The sequence below is a fragment of the Arvicanthis niloticus genome, chromosome 1, assembly GCF_011762505.2.
Source record: "Arvicanthis niloticus isolate mArvNil1 chromosome 1, mArvNil1.pat.X, whole genome shotgun sequence".
Taxonomy (NCBI): Eukaryota; Metazoa; Chordata; class Mammalia; order Rodentia; family Muridae; genus Arvicanthis; species Arvicanthis niloticus.
In genome coordinates this window covers 37,463,605-37,483,561 of record NC_047658.1, presented here as the reverse complement: position 1 = coordinate 37,483,561, position 19,957 = coordinate 37,463,605, and the positions used below count along the sequence as shown (strand labels likewise).

The window sequence follows — 19,957 nt, the reverse complement described above, 5'->3', positions numbered from 1 at the left end:
GTCTGGCATGCAGCCAATGCTCAATAAATGGAACTACTGACATCATATTTCAACATACTAATTTTTGTAGCAGGTAGTATACTGAATTAATCCTTCCTTCCTGCCTCCCCTTCCTCCCTCCTCTCCCCTCTCCCATAATTCCCATAGACTTTTCAGTAAGCCTTGTTTTATCTAACAGGAATGGTCTTGCCCCCTTCTTTCCAGTCCTCACGGGTTTCTTTCTCCCACTCAGTGTATCAGCTCTCTGGCATGGGTTGTTGTTGTATGTCTGAATTCCACAAGCGTAGTGGCTCAGAACACCACAAAGTTAGTGTTTCTGCGTTTCCACGGGTCAGGAGTCTGGGAACTTTATGTCAGGTCTCCTGCATGGGTCTGATTGTGCTCCAGATTCCTTTGCAGATGTCAGCCTGAGAAATTCAAACATAGGCTAGCACAAGAATAGAGAACAAAACAATAAATTTAAACAGAAGAATGTGATGCTTTGGTGAAAGTGTTGGGAATTTGAATTCAGCAGTACTTTTAAAAGAATAAGAACATGGGGGTTCATATCAGGAGTGTAATGATGCTTCAGGGAGGGAGAAGTATATTAATGTTCAATGTTAAAGATATAGATATCTTACTCTGAAAATTCTTCTGAACATACTAGTGTAGCTTGCAGAATTATGTGATGGCCTGGAACATTCTGTCCCAGTATGTACACATTTATTTGACCGTTGTCCCTGCATGTTGGTAGGGCTGTGGTTGAGATGGAATCCTTATGTGAGCGACACTCTGATAAAGGGGAAGGATTTTATCATGTACAGTCATGAGCTCCTGATCCATGGGGACACAATGGAGGAAGTGTGTTGGCAGTTCTTCTGTTGAAGGAACATCATGGAGTGTGTTTACAAACCTGCACACAGCAGATCAGCCACTCCATGTGACTACTCTTTGTTTCTTTCATCTGCTTTTATAATTGTGTGTGTGTGTGAGAGAGAGAGAGCAAGAGAGAGAGAAGCAGAGAGAAAGAGAGAGGAGAGAGAGAAGCAGAGAGAGAAAGAGAGAGAAGAGAAAAAGAGAGAGAAGCAGAGAGAGAGAGAGGAGAGAGAGAAGCAGAGAAAGAGAGAGAAGAGAAAAAGAGAGAGAGAAGCAGAGAGAAGAGAAAGAGAGAGAGAGGGGGAGGGAGGGAGGGAGGGAGGGAGAGAGAGAGAGAGAGAGAGAGAGAGAGAGAGAGAGAGAGAGAGAGAGAGAGAATATTAATTGCTGAATAGCTAGACTGGCTTCCAATTCCCAGTCTTTCTTCCTCAGCCTCCTCTGTGCTGAGATTGCAGGCCCCCATAGCTTCTTGATCCTGAGGAGCCAGATGAACTAAGTTGCTGCTGTCACCTCTGTGACAAAATATACAGCTTTATATTTGTTACCAAAATGATTGTACTTTCTAAAGTAATGATTAAAAAAATATAGAATATAACTGAATATAGCCAGGTGGTGGTGGCACAGGTCTTTATTTCCAGCACTCAGGAGGCAGAGGTAGGTGGATCTCCATGAGTTTGAAGTCAACCTGGTCTACAGAGTGAATTCCAGGACAGCCAGGACTATACAGAGAAACCCTATCTCAAAAACAAACAAACAAACAAACAAATAAACAAAACAAAACAAAAAAGCACAGAATATTACACTACAACCAATAACATTGTAGAATCTGGAGCATCCACTATCATATATGTGGTCTCTCATTGGCAGAATTGTGTTTTAGATCAGTTTAATGGAGCAAGGAGGGGTTATCCTTGTGGGCTTAGCCTGCTGAAAACCTTAGACCATACTCATGTCATACTGTGAGGCATGAGAGGAATCCTCTGGGTTTAACTGCTGACCCTGAGGAAACATACAGCCAGCCTGGGCTGGGTCTCACATCATGTTACCCCCAAAATAAATCCTGCCAACAGTCCTGGGAAGTGGCTCTCTGCCTATGTCGGTGATGGCTCTGCTTTCCCTGGACTGTTGCTACATTAATACTTTATTTAATTAATACTTTTATTAGTGTATCTCTTCTTTTCTGATCTATCTTTTTGTTCCCTACAGAACCCTAGTCTTCTTGAATGACAGTGTCCTTTGCTGTAGAAAAGCTTTTTGGTATCATGAGGTCCCATTTATAACTGTTGGTTCTAGTGCCTGTGCTATTGCATCTTGTTCAGAAAGTCCTTTCCTGTGCAGATGGGTTCAAGTCTATTCCGGCTTTCTCTTCTGTCAGATTCAGGATACCAGGTCTACATTGGAGTTGACAAGTGATAAATATGGATATATTCTTATTCTTCTATAAGCAGCCATCAAGTTTGACCATCAGCATTTACTGATGGTGTTATCTTTTCTGTAGTGTGTGCTTTTGGCTTCTTTGTCAAATTTCAGGTGTTCATAGGTGTATGGATTTAGGTGATTTTCAGTTCAACCTCATTGATCAACAGCCTGTTTTCATGCCAATATCATTCTGGTTCTATGGTCTTATTGATGGTGTTAGGTATGGGTTGTATTTTGTGGAGTAGGCCTTAAATCTAGTTAAAAAATAAGTAGTTGCTTCTTCCCATAGCATTCATGTTACGATTGCACCAGTGGGCGTGCCGCACTAGGTCTGATGTTAGTGCAGCTCCAGGATGCACAGCTGGCTGAGATTGATGATGTTAGACTCTCCCCCAGTAGCAACTTCAAGCGCTGTGTAAGCTAGCCAGTGGGGATGAAGCTTCTAGTAGAATACCAGCTGGATTGTCTCCGTGTTTTATAACTCAAGTGTATGGTCTCTTTACAAATAGGGTCTTGCCATCCAGTTCTATAGGGTAACCAACACCACCTATGGTTACGCATTCTTGGTACCCTGTCCATTCTGTTCAATACAGTGCTTTACGTCTTAGCTAGAGCAGTAAGACAACTGAAAGAAAGCAAGGGGAATCCTTATTTGTGGATGGACCCTAGGGGCAAACCTATCACTGTTACTCTGTCAAATGAGCATTACAGTAAAATGACTCCTAATGACATATTGCTGTACTCATAGACCAGTCCACTGCTCAATCCCCATCAGAGAAGCTTCTTCTTTCAGTAGATGGCAGTTAATATGGGAACCTGCAATGTAAAGAGAACAGAAGACATTGGAATGCTCAGCCCTAACTATGAGTCTAGGTTACCCCTCTCCCCCTCAGGGCTCAGTGACCTGTGCTGAAGATGGGACAGAGACATTGTAAGAGCCAGAGGGGATGGTTGACATCAAGGAATTAGTGTTTTCTAAACATAAGAGGGTGGATGGACATACGAGCTCACAGAGGTTGCGACAGCACACACAATGTGACAGCAAATTCAAGCCAGACAATATACCCACATAGAATTCCAGCCTTAGCTGAGGAGTTATTGGCATTTGATAGCTGCTGGATAAGAAGATGTCAGTTTTCTTCAATGGAGTGACACCTGGTACATCAACCATATTCCAGGGCAGGCTCCATGCTTAGGGGCAGTTGGGCAACATAAACTGGACTTTATTTTTTTAAGAGAGAAAGAGGTGGGAGGGTCTTTAAGGAGTTGGGAGAAGGGGAGATAGATAGATAGATAGATAGATAGATAGATAGATAGATAGAGGTAGATAGATAGATAGATAGATAGATATCATTGAACAGAACCCTCAGTGAAAAATTTTTAAAGAACTTAACATATAGCTAGCTTTAGGTAAGAGTAACAGAGACAGCTGTCATGGTCAGGATGGTGAGGGAGGAGAGGCATTGGAGAAGGAGTCTCCAGAGAAATGCCCCATACAAAGGATAATATCTGATCTTTCTATCCTTTCAAGAGGTAACCAAAAATTCTATACCATATATTATAGTCTGGGATAGCCTATGTGACAATGAGCATGGAGGAGCCAGGTACCAGGTTGGACCATCAATTAGAGGCTGTAAAACCACAGCACAGATAGCTTTTGAACTTGGTTTCAAAGAATTGGGAAGGGGACACAGGCTGCTTTCTGTTTCTGTGAGATCTGGTCCCTTAGAGTGACAGGACCCAAGCTAGCACATTAAGGGCTTTCTTTGGGAAATTCTGAGCGTGGTCCCCACAAGGAAATAGTGTGGAGGAGGCTGGGGCCACAGGCTAAAAGTAGCCTGTCATGAGAGGGGATGGTGAGGACTGAGCTCATGGGCAGGGCTGGCATGGTGGTGAGTTTGTTTCCTGGTGCTAGAGAAGAATGCAAGCCTACAACTGGATAAGCCTTATCCTGTGGCTGAAAGCCAGACAAGGAGAGGAACTCAGACAAGAAGCTGGGGGGCAGGGGGAGAGGAGGGTTTCTCCCCCTGTGTGAAGCCGACCGACCAGGAGTTGTTTGAGATAGAGCTGCAGTCTGAAGTGCTTGGCTGTTCCAGCTCACCAGGCATCACTTGCTCCAGTTTTTCATCCAGCCCAGGCAGATCACTTGCTGCAGTTTTGCAACAGCTTCCTTCTCCAGGCATGGAGCAAACACGGCTTCTTGGCAGTAAGCTGACTTTGCAATAGCTGTTGGGCACACCTGCCATGTGCTTGGGGGAAGTGATTGAATTGGCTCTCCTCTTCCTTCTAGAAGGATGCATTTTACTGCTTAAAACGTTGCCTCGTCATTTGCCTTTGAATCAGATCTGATGATCTGAACAAAATTCTTGATTGTAGGCATCAGAAGAACATTCTAGCACTAAGAAGACAAGATCTACAGAGCTGGGGTATTCCAGGCCTCTATGGCCAGCAGTGGTACCGTAAATGGAAAACACTTTTGGCTCTAACAGGGCCATTACTACCTGACAGTCTGTTACCCACTTCATCACATCTGTAGCAGGAACTTCTGTCTCAATTCTAATTTTAATCTGTGGCGTCTCTTAGGTAGGAAAGTGGGAAAGAGCGACTTGGTATCCTTATAACTCGATGTGCTTTAAAGGTGAAGCCTCTCCTCTCCGGCAGCAGCATCCTGCCTCTTCTATTTTCTTTGCCTTTTCTTCCACAGCTGTTTAATTATATGTTACTCTTCTCTGACCTTCTGCAGTTTTTCCGTATTCTTGGCAAATTGTGGACTTTGAAAAACCAAACCGGTCAATTAAATGGGTCAGCAGTTTCATGGCATGGTAATTTCACAGCTAGCTTGATTCACAACCCTTTTCCTCACAGGCATGATATAAAAGAAACCTACAGAACTACTGAGCCACCAGAACATGCCACAACTCCTCAGTGGAAGCTGGATTTGGGTAAAAGTGAGCTCAAACCAATAGTCAAGAAGCTGAGTCTTTGAAATTCTTTTCTACTGTGCTCTGAAGGATGGGCCTTCCTCCCTTGGGTCACAAATGGACAAGGACAGAAAGGAAAGAAGTATCTCCTTACCAGAGCTTGAAACTTCTTCTCTGAATTGTTCTGGCATGGCCCTTGCTGTCCTTAGAACTGACCCAGTATTTCCATACTGGGAGGCAGGAAGCCTGCTGCATCTGTGGGAACATAGAGAGAGTAGGCTGATATTGTAGAATCCAGTGACCCACTCCAGGCAGAGTAACATGTGCAGTAATTTAGATCTTAAATGTCCCCTATAGACCAATGTGTTGAAGTCTCAAGTCTCTTGGCTGGTGTGATTGGGAGATGGCAGCTGTGAGCGGTCACGTGGGAAGCCCTCAGGTGGTTGGACACAAGGTCATGAAAGACATTGTGGGCCTCCTTCCCTTTCCTGCTTTGCTTTCTGGCCCCGGAATTTCCTTTTTTACACATCTTAATTATACTGTACTATCTCCAACCACAGAGCCAGTTGCTCATTAACTGAGACCTCCAGAATTGTGAGCCCAAGTAAACCTTAGTGGTGTGTGTGTGTGTGTGTGTGTGATATGTATGACTATGTGCTCATGAGTTCATGTATTCATGTACATGTCTGTGTGGGTGCACAGACATGTGGGGAGGGCAAAGTCAGCATCAAGTATTTACCTCTATCATCCTCTACCTCACCCCTTAGAGACCAGGTCTCTCACTGGGCCTAGAATTCATCAACTGGCTAGACTGGCTAGCCAGGGAAGTCCAGGGATCCATATACCCTTTCCCCTGCTTCTCTGTACTGCAGTTACAAAAATGTGCCCCCAAGTTGTTCAGACTTTACATGGCTACTAGGGACCAAACTCGGGTCTTCCTGGCTGCCCAGCATGGATTTTACCCTCTGATCTACCTTCCTACTCTCTATCTGTGCTCTGTGTAAGTTAAACATCTTAGGTATTTTGTTATGTTGATACATATACTCCATATCTGTTATCAATCAGCTATTGCTACTATACCATACAGAAACCCATGGCTTAGATAACAGAATTTTTTTCTCACTGTTCTAAAGGTTACAAAGGCCAAAGCCAAGATGCCAGCATGTTCTGTGTCTGGTGAGGGTTCTCTTCTTGGCTTTCAGACATTCCCCTGTTGATGGCCCACAGGAACTTTAGTTGGTACATGTGAAGAGAAGGGTGGAGGGAAATAGGGAGGAAAAGCCCTGTTCTTCTCAGCCAGTTCATCATGTAGGCAGGGCTGAGTGGGTGAGCCTCATACATGGGCATAGAGGAAGGTGAGGAACATTCCAATGGCTCAACATATGGAAGACTCAACCCAGCCATGCCACTCACTGACCCTTGAACTATAGAGTGAGCTCAGTGGGAATTTCAAATGAACCTGAAGAGAGAGTAGGGTTAGAGTTTGAAATGTCAAACAGGAGATGGAGATAGGGGTTGTAACAAGATGTCCACTAGAGAAAGGGCCCTGTGATCTACCTTTAAAATGACTTGAGACCATGATGTCTATTTAAGAGTGATGAATCTGGCCTCACAGAGGGGGCCCTTGAAGAAGTGTTTGGGTTTTGGAGATGGAATCCAAGTATGTGGCTCTAGGGACCTTTGGAACAATTAGACTCAGATACCCAGAAGCCAGAGAGTTAGAAGCCAAGCACCTCCTGAGCATTAGAGGGTATCAGGAAGCAGTTGCTGGAGAGCCCGGGGAGGAGGATAAAGGTTGTAGTTAACTGTCAGTACTGATTGGAGGATTCATGTGCCCACTGGGTCTAAGATCTGGTTCTGCCAATTGCAGATAGGTTGAGGGTGGGCTGCACTCTGTGACTATGGTGATTTGGATGAGAATGACCTCACATAGGCTCATATGCTTGAATGCTAAATCATCACTTGGTAGACCATTTGGGAAGGAATAGGAAGTGTGGCCTTGTGGAGGGGGTGTCTCACTAAAGTTTCCCCCTCTCGTTCGGTCTTGCTCTCCCTCCCGCTCTGCCTGCTCCCTGTGGATTAGGATGGAAAGCTCTCAGCTAATTGTTCTAGCCCCATGCCTGTCTTCTCATCATGATGACCATGGACTAACCTTCTAAACCTGTAATCAAGCCTTCAGTTAATAAGAGTCGTTTTAGTCATGATGTCTAATCACAGCAACGGAACAATAACTAGGACAGTGACCAAGCAGACTTTGTAGCTATGTCAGTAGCTTGATCTTCACAGATCTGGCTGGCCCTTGTGGAATCCCAGGGGGAAAATCATCCAAGGCACCCAGTTGGGTCCTTGGGTACATGACCCAAGCCCTCAGTTGCATGTGGGTGTGATCCATCTTTTCAGGATCGAATATCCAAATAGCTTATCTATGATAAGGCCTCCTGAATAATTCTAGCACAGCAAGCTAGAGCCTCCTGCCCTGGATATATTTGGATACAAGGGTGGGCTGGTGAGGGATGAGATTTAGGCACGAGCAACCAGGAAAGATGAGCATTGTTACAGAGATTTGAGATTCTTAAAGATTTATTTATCTTACGTATGAGTATACTGTAGCTGTCTTCAGACACACCAGAAGAGGGCATCAGATCCCATGACAGATGGTTGTGAGCCACCATGTAGTTGCTGGGAATTGAACTCAGGACCTCTGGAAGAGCAGCCAGTGCTCTTAACTGCTGACCCATCTCTCCAGCCCGGAAATGTGAGATTCTAAGGAGACATCAACACAGAAAGGTTCTAAGGGCCACATGATAGCTAGTTTCCCATTGGCATAGGAAGAGGAGACAAAGGTCTTGAGAACCTGGGATGGGCATTAGGACTCTAAAAGGAGGCTGAAGAGCAGCTTGGGAAATGGGAAGAACAGAAAGTGATAAGAACTGCTGAGTCTGGATGGAAGGCATCTTCTTGAGGGATAGTCCTGTGATCAACAGTGTAGAATAGCACCTTGTAGCATTTGGTGACTTCTCTGTGACCTTGAGAAGCAGCGTTTCTGTTAAGTTGTGGAGGCTGACTCTAGATGGTGGATGGGGAATAGCTTTGTCTCTTGTATTGTATGGATTTTACATGCCCTTCCCTGGGTGGAACAGATTGAAGTTAGTCTGAAAGATTTCCAAGTGTCTCTCTCACCTCCCTCTCTCTGCTCTCCTTCTTCCCAGGTGCTGCTGTCTGGACTTATTGGTGTTGTCTCCTGGAAGAGGCCTCTCTCGCTTGTGGTAAGTGGCACCTGGAAGCCCAGGTAAACTTGGACAGTGCTTTACCTGCAGAACTGAGACTAGCAGAGGCAGTAGCAGACAGCGTTCAGCTGTTGGCAGGAGGTGGGGCATGGTGTCTGCTGTGTGCTGATGGGCTGACTCTCAGGTACTGTTGCACATTGGCATGTTATACTTCCCAGCATGCCCCTTGAGTGATTCCTAAGACCATCCTCTTAAATCCTTTATGTTTGCTTTGCTTTGGTGACATCCTTTGAGGACATACAGAAAACAAAGACATTTTGAAAGTCTGGGTGCTGATGCTTTTCCCAGACACTAAGATCTGTGTGTGTGTGTGTGTGTGTGTGTGTGTGTGTGTGTGTGTGTGTGCGCGTGCACGCATATTTACATAGAAGCATAGAACAGCACACATTCTACCAGAGTTCAAAAAATGTTAAGTTTAGGGGTGTGTGTGTGTGTGTGAGAGAGAGAGAGACAGAGAGAGAGAGAGAGAGAGAGAGAGAGAGAGAGAGAGAGACAGAGAGAGAGACAGAGAGAGAGACAGAGAGAGAGACAGAGAGAGAGACAGAGAGAGAGACAGAGAGAGAGACAGAGAGACAGAGAGAGAGACAGAGAGAGAGAGAGAGATGGAAGCCAAGTTTATGGCTCTAGAGACTTTTGGAAGAATTAGATTCAGATGCCCAGAGGCCAGAGAGTTAGAAGCCAAGGGCCTCTCCAGAATTAGAGTGAGAATATCATGAAGACATTGCTGGAGAGCTGAGGAAGGAGGGTAAAGGTTGTAGTTAACTGTCAGTACTGATTGGAGGGGTGTGTGTGTGTGTGTGTGTACACACTTTATAAACAGCATGGGTAAAGATTATTTCTTCAGTAGAATCATTACTGGACAGGGTATGGAAGTGTGGACCACACCAGGGGTGGGGAAGGATGATGGGTTTTCCCTCTGAGAAGTACCCCATGCATCTCTGTGTGTATTGATCTGTAGCTTGGTCTTCTCTGTGTGTGCATTAATATATTGATGTGTCTGTGTCAGGACCAGAAGAACTTTGATGGGCACTGAACACGGCAGTGTGGTTGTGTTCTCCTTTTGTATTAATCAATTATTTAAAATCTTGTTTTAAGTGATAGGACTCAGAGATAATGATGCGTTCTAAATATTAATGGAAATAGGGGGGAAACAAATGTGTTCATGGAAGATACTTCCTTCAGGAATGTGACTGTGATATCCTGAACAGTGTCAAGGGAGACAGTGGCTTGGAATCCATTGAGCCTCCTCCTGTATAGTTCAGTTCACAGGATAGATTGCCTTCTAATCTAGAAAAATTCAAATGTACAGAAAAAGTGGAGAGGTGGGGGGTGGTATAGTGAATCCTGATGTGTCCTCCACCCAGCTTCAACAACAACAACAACAGCCACCACCACCACTACCACCACCACCACCATCTGGTCTTTTTTGCTTCTTCTGTATCCTCTATATCCCAGCCTCCAGCTCTTTCCTCTCTTGGTTGGATGACCTTATGGTAACTCCAGTACAGGAATCAAGAAGCTGGCTCCGTGCAGAATGGGTTGGCAGTACACACCGTGGCTGGGGACCAGCCATAACTTCTGAGCTGTCCTTAGCAATGCAGGGACAGTCTGTTCTATTCCTCCTCAATACCCCCATAGGACAGACAGATTAAGATCTATGATGCCTAACAGAAGGAAACTGTGTTCCTTAGGATACATGTAGAAAGATACAGCCTGCCACCCCCTTACTCCACTTCCTGTCCTAGCCTCAGGATTAAGGTGCTCACGTGGTGGTCAGGATTCAGGTGCCTGAGAAATGCCTTATGGATGTGGCCCAGGTGTATCCTGGGAAAGCCGGGGGAGAGTTTTGGGAGCCTCATGCAAGGAGGGAATGGCAGCATCTGGGCCTGCTGAGGCTGTGTTCCAAGTGCTTGTTCCCAAGTCCTGCTGGGTAATTGGTGTAGGACCAGCTGCTCTCTGGAAGGTGCTCACATTCACCTTGCCTTGATTGATCTCCTCCCAGGCCCCAGCTGGAGAATGAAGGGCTTCACTGGGGAAATGCTAGCCACTGTGCCAAACCTCAGATTTTTAGTGGCTCAGTGCAGTACAAATTTACTCCCATTGGCTCTCCAGTGCAGACACTGCCCTCAGCAAAGACTTTTTCCTCAGAAGGTTTCAGAGATCATGGGTCTTAACATTTGGGGTCCCCCCATTCCCTATGCTTGTGGTTTCTCTGGGATTCAGTGAGGACATATAGGAGGTGGGGATGGGTCTCTTTGGCCTACCAGTGATGGACATCATGTGTACATCTCCTCGTAAGAACTTGTCACCAGGTTATTCTCGCTCCATAGGAGGCTTGCAGATGCTGCCTGCCTGGACAGACATTTCTCAGAGGCAGCAGCACACTGTGGAGGGAGGGAAGTTTTGATGGGTAGTTAGTTATCTCTCCTATAAGAATGGTCTTTTGTCTGTGCAGAATCTGTAGGTACAAAGACCAAACTCCACATACCTACATATCTGTGTGTCAGTCAGGGATTCCCAGAAAACACAGCAAACAGGATGTAGCTAACTTTTCTCTGCCTGCTCATCTAGTAGAGAATTTACTTTATAGAATCTCATGGGGTTGTTAACAAGGCCAGCATCTACAGCCTCAGCATGCATGCTAGAGCCTCAGGGGAGATTAAGTGTCCCTTGAGTCTGAGAGCCTGGTCCCTCTCCTTTAGAGGAAGTCATCCTTTCTTCTCATAGGCTTCATCTGATTGGTTGAAGTCCTACCACATTAGGCAAGGCATCTTCTTTGTTCAAAGATTATTGACTTAAATGTTCGTTTCATCTTTAAAACATTATAGCAACATCCAAAGTAGTGTCCTGCCAAGTATCTGCTGGGATGTGCTTGCTATGTTGACACATGAAAGTAGCTGTGACCCAGGATTCTTAGGGGAATGGCCTCAAATGATCTATCTGTAGAAATTCCAGTGACATACTATGGGTAATGATGGTGGCCATTGGTCAGGTGTGATGTATACACTTCTCCTGGTATATAGGCAAGAGTCAGTTTTGTATTTCCGAAGAGATAGAGGCAGCCTCAAGTATAAGTTACTACCTTATACTTGAACTCAAGTCATTGACTCCAAAGTCCTCCTTTTCCCCACTCAACCACCTATGGGCCTCATAGGTATTCCCTCTGCCTGCTGGCTCTCCTCTGTCTGCATATTCTTCCACTTGCACACTGCCTCCTACACTGCCACACCCAGCCCAGATTCTGAGAAGCTATCCTCACATCCTTTTTCTCTCAATCTTGGTCTTTCCTACTCATGCCTCGAGTCTCATTTTTACTACTTTAATATTTGTTCAGTTGGCCTTCTCATTCCCAGGGAGATCGCTGGCTTCTCTGTGGCGACCACAACAGTGAGTTGACTTCTGTGAAGGGAAGTGGCCCTCATGGTGGTTAAAAAGAAGCAGTGTAAGATGTGAGTAGGAGACCCTGCTGATGGTAGGGATGGGTACCTCCAGAGACTCACACGTGAGCTGTTTACTAGCTGGGTGTGTCTGTCCCTTTGTATGGTTCTGAGCCTCTACGTGGACTGTGGTTTGACCAGCAGAGTCAAGACATCTAATGCAAAGCTGGTGACACACTGGAGGAAGAAGGCTCTGTTAGGGAGGGGAGGAAGGGACAGCAGGCATCTGACCAGCACTTGGGGAAGAAGACTCTGTGAGCATGATTTGAGAGAGATCAGTAGAAGGAAAATGTGCATGTGTGTGAATGTGTGTGTGTGTGTTTGTGTGTGTGTGTGTGTGTGTGTGTGTGTGTGTGTGTGTGTTTTGTGGGCTGTAAGGTGTGGTACTATATGAGAGCCTTTTGAGATGCTGAAAACCGGTGAGGTCAGTGACAACAAGATAAGGTTTTTTTTTTTCCTACTTGGTGTCGTTTGTCATATGAAGTATCTCCTGTGATTGAGGGACTTGTTCTCTTTGTAGAAAACTAATCCCAAGTTAGTACCCAGACCACACGACTCTAATTAGAGAACTTGTCAAAAGACTCAGAGATGTACCCTGTGACATTCATGATCCTAATGGCAACACTCCTGTGTGCAATCACAGACACATAATTTAAAAAGAAAAAAACATGTAAACTAGCAATGAGTTGAATCCTGCCTCCCTGTCTTATTTGTAGTAACTGTAATACTATTAAGAGGTTATTACATGAAAAAAAAAAATAAAATTTAAAAATAAAACAAACCCTTCATCTTCTTCCCCAGAAGAAACTATCCACAAGATTGTACTATTTTTATACATAATAAGTTATAGATTATCTCATGTATTGCAAATTATCATGAATCTATTTTTAAAGAGCCCTGGTCTGTAGGGATACGGTACCATAGAGATTTAGGAGTTGCCTTTTGTGATAGATATCTGGGTTTTTGGCTAGATCCTTTGTGATTGCTGCTTCTTATTTTCATGAGACTGTTTTATTATTTGTGGGACTTCTTAATATATGGATGCCTTCTAGTTTTAAACAAGTAATATTGTATAATGCTGTTGTCTTTTAATTTTTAATGACACATCTTCTGTCTGTCTGTCTGTCTGTCTGTCTGTGCCTGTACATGTACAGGTGTATGTGCATGTGTCGTGCCACTAGTGAGGAGGTCAGAAGCACCTCAGGAGTCAGTTCTCTCCTCCTGCCATGTGGGCCCTGTAGATTAAACTCAGGGCCTGAGGCTTGGCAGCATGAGTCTTCTCTTGCTGAGCCACCTCTCCAGCCCTGTTAGATGATATTATTATTATTATTATTATTATTATTATTATTATTATTATTATTACTACTACTGCTTTTTTAATCTATATGGCAAAATTTTATATACCCCAGGCTATATATATTTCTTCATGTAGCCAAAGATAGGTAGTCACTGTCCTAGCAGTTTTTGAATGTTAGGGTTTCCTCTCCTGGCTGAAAAGTTTCCCTTTCCCACTGCTGGATGTGAGTCTTTATTGATACCTGTGCTACTGAATGAACCCATCAGCCCCTCCTGCAGCCAGTGCCATCCATGTTAATAAGACAGCCTTTCTAACAAGTCATGCTTTTGTTTTGTGAGTAATCTTTTCGGCTACTTCTGTGCAATTTTCTCTTTAATAAAATTTAGAATAAATGTATAAAGTTCCCTAATGACTGTGCCTTTATTTTCATCATGATTGATTTTATCAATGAATTTCTGGACAAATGATAACTATAATATTGAAAGACATTTTCTTTTCTGTTACAATTCCCTGAAAAGTTATTAATATAGTGACCTCAGATCTGGTGCCACACGCTGCAGAGACTTAGACTCGTTCTGATTATTTGTTATTAGATAATTCAAAAGACATTTTTCTGCAATTTTAAAACATTATCTTTTCTCTGTCTTTCTTTGTTTCTTGAATTCCAAGTGGACATTTTGCCTGCTAAATTGACCTTCTAGGATCTTTAACATTTTCTAGTGTTTTTCTTTCTTTCTAGGTATTTTTCCTCTCTTTTATTTCTCAGACAGCTGATTTGGGCTTCAACTACATCCATTCTACTGGTTAGACCCAGTGTTGAACTTTTCATTTTGACAGACAGCTATGCAACTTTCTAAGAACTTTCTATTCTTCTGGGATGACTTTCCTTTTCATAGCATCATTCGAGTTTTATGAAACTCCCACAACCCACAGGTCTGTTTGTAGCCTATCCTTCCCAGCCTCTTCCTTCTCATAGCTGTTATCTCCATGCCATCAGTCTCGCTGACCCTTTTTTGTTCCCTGAAGAAGGGCTAATGTATGAGTGATGGATGCACACAGTAGGTTGGTGGCTTTCTTAGGATTGTTTGGTGGAGGGGAAGGTTAAGTTGAATTCATAGTCTCTCCCATTAAACAACATTGTAATCAGCCTAACCCAGGATGAGGAGTCAGTCTTGGGGATCCGTGAATGTCGAAACCAGCAATGACTACATCCTCTGCTTTAGGTGTTCTTGGCTAATGTAACCTCACGATGCCACAGCTGAGCTGATTTTCTGTCAGGAAAGATGCCTTCTCTTTCGGTCCCTACCATCATGGTCCCCTTTGAAGGTTCAGAGTGACTTGGAACTGGGCTCATCATGAGTGGATGATGGCTGTGATGATGAAAATATTAAGTGTTAATATTCATCGGTCATTTCTTGGGCCCCCTCTCGATGGTGTCAGTATAGCTAGATCTAGTCATATATATAGTTCTGAAGCTAGAAGGGGCTCAGATATAAACCCAGGGAATATGCTTCTGGGCCTATGGTCCCACCTCTCAGTGTTTCTGCTTCCTGCCTGTACATAGAACACCTGGGCATATTAGCCAACGCTACTCTACACTGCTCTGAATTTCTATTACAGGACTCATTTATTAATACTTTTATATTAACTCACTAGATCCTTCCTGTGTGTAGCAAGAATGAGACCCCAACACCTTTACAAGGGTTCATTATTTGTTCCTCGGGTTTTTACAAACCTAGGCAAACCACACGTTTCTATTTCAGTGTAGGGCTGTCCGTTAAGTTCTTCAGAATACTGTTTGTGGGTAAGACTTGGGTATGTTTTAGGTGTAGGAGACCATTTTATTTATATTCATGGTGACTAAGCCAACTCTTTACTGCAAAGAAACTCTTTTGCAGTAAATCATGTTCCATCTCTGCTGTTTTTCTCTGTGTCAATGAATATAAAATGAGTCTCTTATAAATATCATGTACTTGGGTTGTGTATTAAAAATATATATTGCCAGTGTGTACCCCATAACTGAATGTATTTTTCCACCTTAACCTAAGTTCTAATAAGGAAGGACCTTGACTCAAACTCTACACTTTCTAAGTGCCTTGTCTATTAAACTGTTTGTCTGTTTCTCTGTTGTTGCCTTCTTTTGTGTTAAAAAGACATTTTCTAGCATACTACTTTAATTCTCTTATTTTAAGAATATATTTTGTGTTGATTTCCTAGTTACTATCCTAGGTAACAAGATGAATGTCATAATATATACCAAACTGTTTTAGATGAATATTAACTTAATGTCAATACTATACAAAAGCTGGCCTTCTGTGACTTCAGGCTTCCTTCTTTATATGGGTTCCATACAAATTAAATCTTTGCATGTTGTGTGCCTCTCACTCCAACTTTGCTGTTCTTGATTTACTTGGTTGTCTTTTCAATCAGATAGGAGAAGAAGAGTTATGTTTCTGTGTGATGTATCCTTTTCTCCTTTTTCTTATAGGATATGTCTCATAACAAATTCTCTTAGTTTTTATCTTGGAATGGTTAAAAATTCTTCCTTCATTTTAAAAGAATGCTTCTGCTATATATAGAATTCTTGATTCATAGGTTTCTCTTTCTCTCTCTTGTATTTTATGGTCTTGAATATGCCCTGGCTGCCCTTTATCATATGTGATTTGTGAGAGACCAGCTATTGATCTTTTGGAGATCCTTTGTGAGAGACACTCACTTGTTCTTGTTTCTTTGATTTCTCTTTGACTTTAGCTTTTGACAGTTGACCTAAGACGTGTCCAGGCATCAGTCCTTTTGAGTTTGACCTACTTGAGATACATGTCTTTTATCAAATTTGAGAAATTTGGGGCGAGAATTTCTAAAAATGTTTTTTTTAACCTTTGTTTCTTCTTTTCTCTTTCCCTCCCTGTACTCTTGTCTTATGTGTTTTAGCTTCTTTGGAGGTAGCCTGTGTGTTGTTTAAGGCAGGTGTACTCAATCTTCCTGAAGCTGTGACTCCTCACTACAGTTCCTCATGTTGTGGTGACCTCTACCATAAAATTATCTCCATTGCTACTTCCTAACTGTGATTTGGCTACTGCTATGAATCGTATTATAGATAACTTTACTGGCTAGAAGTTTATCAAAGGGGTTACAACCCACAGACTAAGAACCACTCGATTAAGGTCTGTTATGTTTCTTTGTTCTTTGCTTCCTTGTCTGTACAGATGAGATGATGTCAACTAGCCTGCCTCTCAGGTCCACCCAGTTCTGCTGTTTAACTTCTCAGAACACATTTTCATTTGGAGTTCTGTTCTCTTCAGCTCTATAATTTGTGGTTGATACTTCTAACCTCTGCTTTTTTTGTTGTTTTTGTTTTTTGCTTTTTTTCTACTTAGATATCATTGACTGTTTTTTTTTTTTTTTTTCCTCTTTAGCTTTTAAAACAAGATTTCAAAAAAAATTTCCCTTTAGGTCTTTTCAGTGTATTTAGAAGAGCTGAGCAGAGTTGTTAAGCTCACCATCTGGCCTTCCTCTGGGACTGTTTACACTGTCTGCTTTTCCCACTGTAACATGCTTGTGATATCTTTTCATGTCTTCATAACTCCCTGCTGCAAACCAGACATTTTCAAGAATACAACATGTCACCTATGGCAATTAAATTTACCCCTCACCATATTTTATTGTTGATACTGTTTACTATAGCTTTTGTCACTTGTTTAGTGACTTCTTAACTAATTCTGCAGAGTAGGATTCCTTGTCATACATGCTACTAAAGTGTCTGTTCAGTAAAGCTGGTAGTTAGCTAATCATCATTGGGCAATAATCCCCTTAAACATGTGCAGCCAATGCCTAGTCTTTGCTGAGGGCCTGTGTGTGTCTACTGGGACATGCTTTAGACATAATATCAGGCAGTTGACAGTCTGCTTTCATGTTTAGTTTCTGCTTATATGAACCTTAGACTTAGAGTCTCAAACCCATCAGGGGCAAATACATACCTCTATATGTATCTAGGTTGCATACTGTGTGCCCAGAAGTATGATAGGGCTTTTCAAAAGCTTATGGTCATTTTACTCCCTAGCTTTTACTAAAAGTATCTTTGGATGGTCTCTTCTAATCTTGTTGGGATAATATTATTGTACACTGTGTACGGATTGTCTTTGTATTATTCAAATGTTGATTTCTGTCCCAATAGAGACTTGAGTGCAGACTGGACTTTGGTATTGCTATTCATATGATACATTATGAATACTGCCTCTCTCACCTTTTGATTGGTTTAATAAAAAGCTGACCACCTATAGCAAAGGCAGGAAGTAGAAGGTGGGACTTCCGGGAAGAGATAGGAACTCAGGCAAAGAGTCGGGCACAGGAGATTTGCTAGAGGCAGTTGGAGGTATGAAACTGAGAAAAGGTAACTAGCTATGTGGCAGACATAGAATAATATAAATGGGTTAATTGAGTTATGAGCTAGCTGAGGGAACAAGCCTAGCTTAAGGCCTAAGTATTAATTCATAAATAAATAAGCTTCATTGTCATTATTTGGGAAGTGGGACAGTCATAGAAAGGACCTAAAGGTTACAGAATCTGTCATGGATATTATCTACTATGTAGGCAACTACAGTATGAGAAAACTTGCCTATAAATATATGTGACAGTTTTCTCTCACAGGTCAGACTTTTCATTACTAGGTGGGTTCCAAGTAAGGTCAAGTACAGATCACCATTGAGAATGGCCTTCAGATAATGGCCATGTAGGTAGCAGCTATTTGGGAGTGGCTCTGAAAGCAGGCTGTAGTCGCCTTCTTCCTTCAGGTGGCTTCTAGACTTGTACCAGGAATGTGAACTGATGATTTGCTAGGTTAATATGGAGTAGGAGGGTGGAGGAGGGCAAGCCATAGAACCAAAAAGTTCACTTTTCCAACCCAAAATTCAGCTGTTTACTTTGAAAAGGGAATCTCAAATTTGCTGACAGAGTCTGGATCACTTCTAGAGTTCCCAGCGAATTGATCCTGGGGACGTGTCTGGGAATTTACTTCCTTTTATGCAGCAATGAGTTTTCAGGTTGCCACTTTGCCATTTGCCCTGATGTCACCCTGGAAGGCCCCTTTCAGAGCTGTCAGTTAGTGAGGTGAGAAGTGAAGTGTGTGAGGTTCACCAGTGAATGGTGCATCTGGAAAGGTCATTCTCTAACTGCATAGAGTTCTATTCTCTTGGTATCCCCTAGTAAGTCCCACCTGTTGTTCTAGGGTGTCAATGGGAACATGTTGAACACAGTTCTTTATCCTCTTGGAGTGTTTGAATGTAGCACAGGTAGCAATTCTTGTTACATTGTATTTTCTTAATGTCTTAAAAATAGTTCTTTGAGACTTTCCTACAGTATGTTTGATTATATTCACCTTCCCTCTCCAATTCTTCCCAGATTCACCCTCTATCCCTTCCCACACAGTGTTGTGTCTATGGCCCCTGACACCCGCATCAAGGCCTTTTTGTATTGTTCAAATAGTTTGGATGTGTGGGCTTCTACTGCAGTGTGGTCAATTCATCAAGGTCTACACTCTAGAGAACACTGACCGTCCTACTCCCAGCAGCTAAGATTTGCCAATAGCTTCTTGGCTAGGGGTGAGGCTTTATCCCCTCCCCTCTTTAATTCTGGGACTTTGTCTGGCTTGAGCTTACAGAGGTTGTGCATCCTGTCACATCTGCTGTGAGTTGATATCTGCGGCAAAACACTGCTTCCCTGTAGTCATCCACCACCTCTGGCTCTTGTGTTCCTTTGGACTCCTCTTCACAATGATTTCTGAGCCTTTGGAGGAGGGAATGTGTGTGTGTGTGTGTGTGTGTGTGTGTGTGTGTGTGTGTGTGTATTGCATATCAGACTTGAAAAATAAATGTGGAAGCAAGGATTCTTTCAGTTTTGTTTTGATTAGGAGCTATCACATAGAGGAAGGATTTTTATACACACACACGTACACACACACGCACACACACACACACACATTTCATTTATAGATGGGCATTCTGTAGTTTCTTACTCTCTATACCTTGACTAGTTGTGGGTCTCTGTGTTTATCATCATCTATTACAAATAGAAGTTTACGATACAGGCTGAGAAATGTCTCAATCAATGGGCATAATCCAGGTCAATAGGGGTTGTTTCAGTCCTACGTACATTTAGCAGAACAATATTAGTCGATTCTCTCCTAGGACCTGTGACTTATCCAACTATAGGTTCTTGGCCCAGTGACAGTAACAGGTATGGGATCAATCCTGTGAAGGAGACCGTAAATTGAATCAAAACGTGCTCAATTGCTTTCATGACATTCCAGCCTCCGTTGCACCAGTTGGCAAGTCCTTCCAGGTCAGTTGTTCCCTTGGTACATATAGGGGTTACACCCTCGTTAGATTGATGACTTTTCCCCTTTGGTAGTATGCATATCACCTTCAGAACTAGAAGGCTAGCCAATAAAGACGAGGCTTCCATGTCAGTAGTAGTTTGATTTCTCTAGGTTCTGATAGAACACTGCTGAGGCTGAAGAGGTCGCTGTACTGCTATACACAACATGGATGAATCCCAAAAGAAATAGGCTAAAGAAGCCAGACCTGTTGTGATAGCAAATGCTTGCCATCCTAGTTCTTGGGAGATTGCAGTATCAAGGTCAACCTGGGTTGTGTAATGGGTCACTTTCAAAGGAAGACAGAAAGAAATGAAAGGAGAAAAGAGAGAGGGAAAGGAAACCAAACATGAAAGACCATGTTGTCAGGA

The 19,957-nt window shown here is 43.0% G+C and overlaps 1 protein-coding gene across 1 annotated transcript in view; it reads left to right on the top strand.

Moving 5' to 3' along the window:
- Entrep2 (endosomal transmembrane epsin interactor 2) overlaps positions 1-19,957 on the top strand; it is a 399,942-nt gene that overhangs the window by 163,300 nt on the left and 216,685 nt on the right. The window contains exon 2 of the mRNA XM_034484687.2: positions 8,405-8,461. Within this exon, the coding sequence (XP_034340578.1) occupies positions 8,405-8,461 (57 nt within the window). The remainder of the gene's footprint in view (positions 1-8,404; positions 8,462-19,957) is intronic.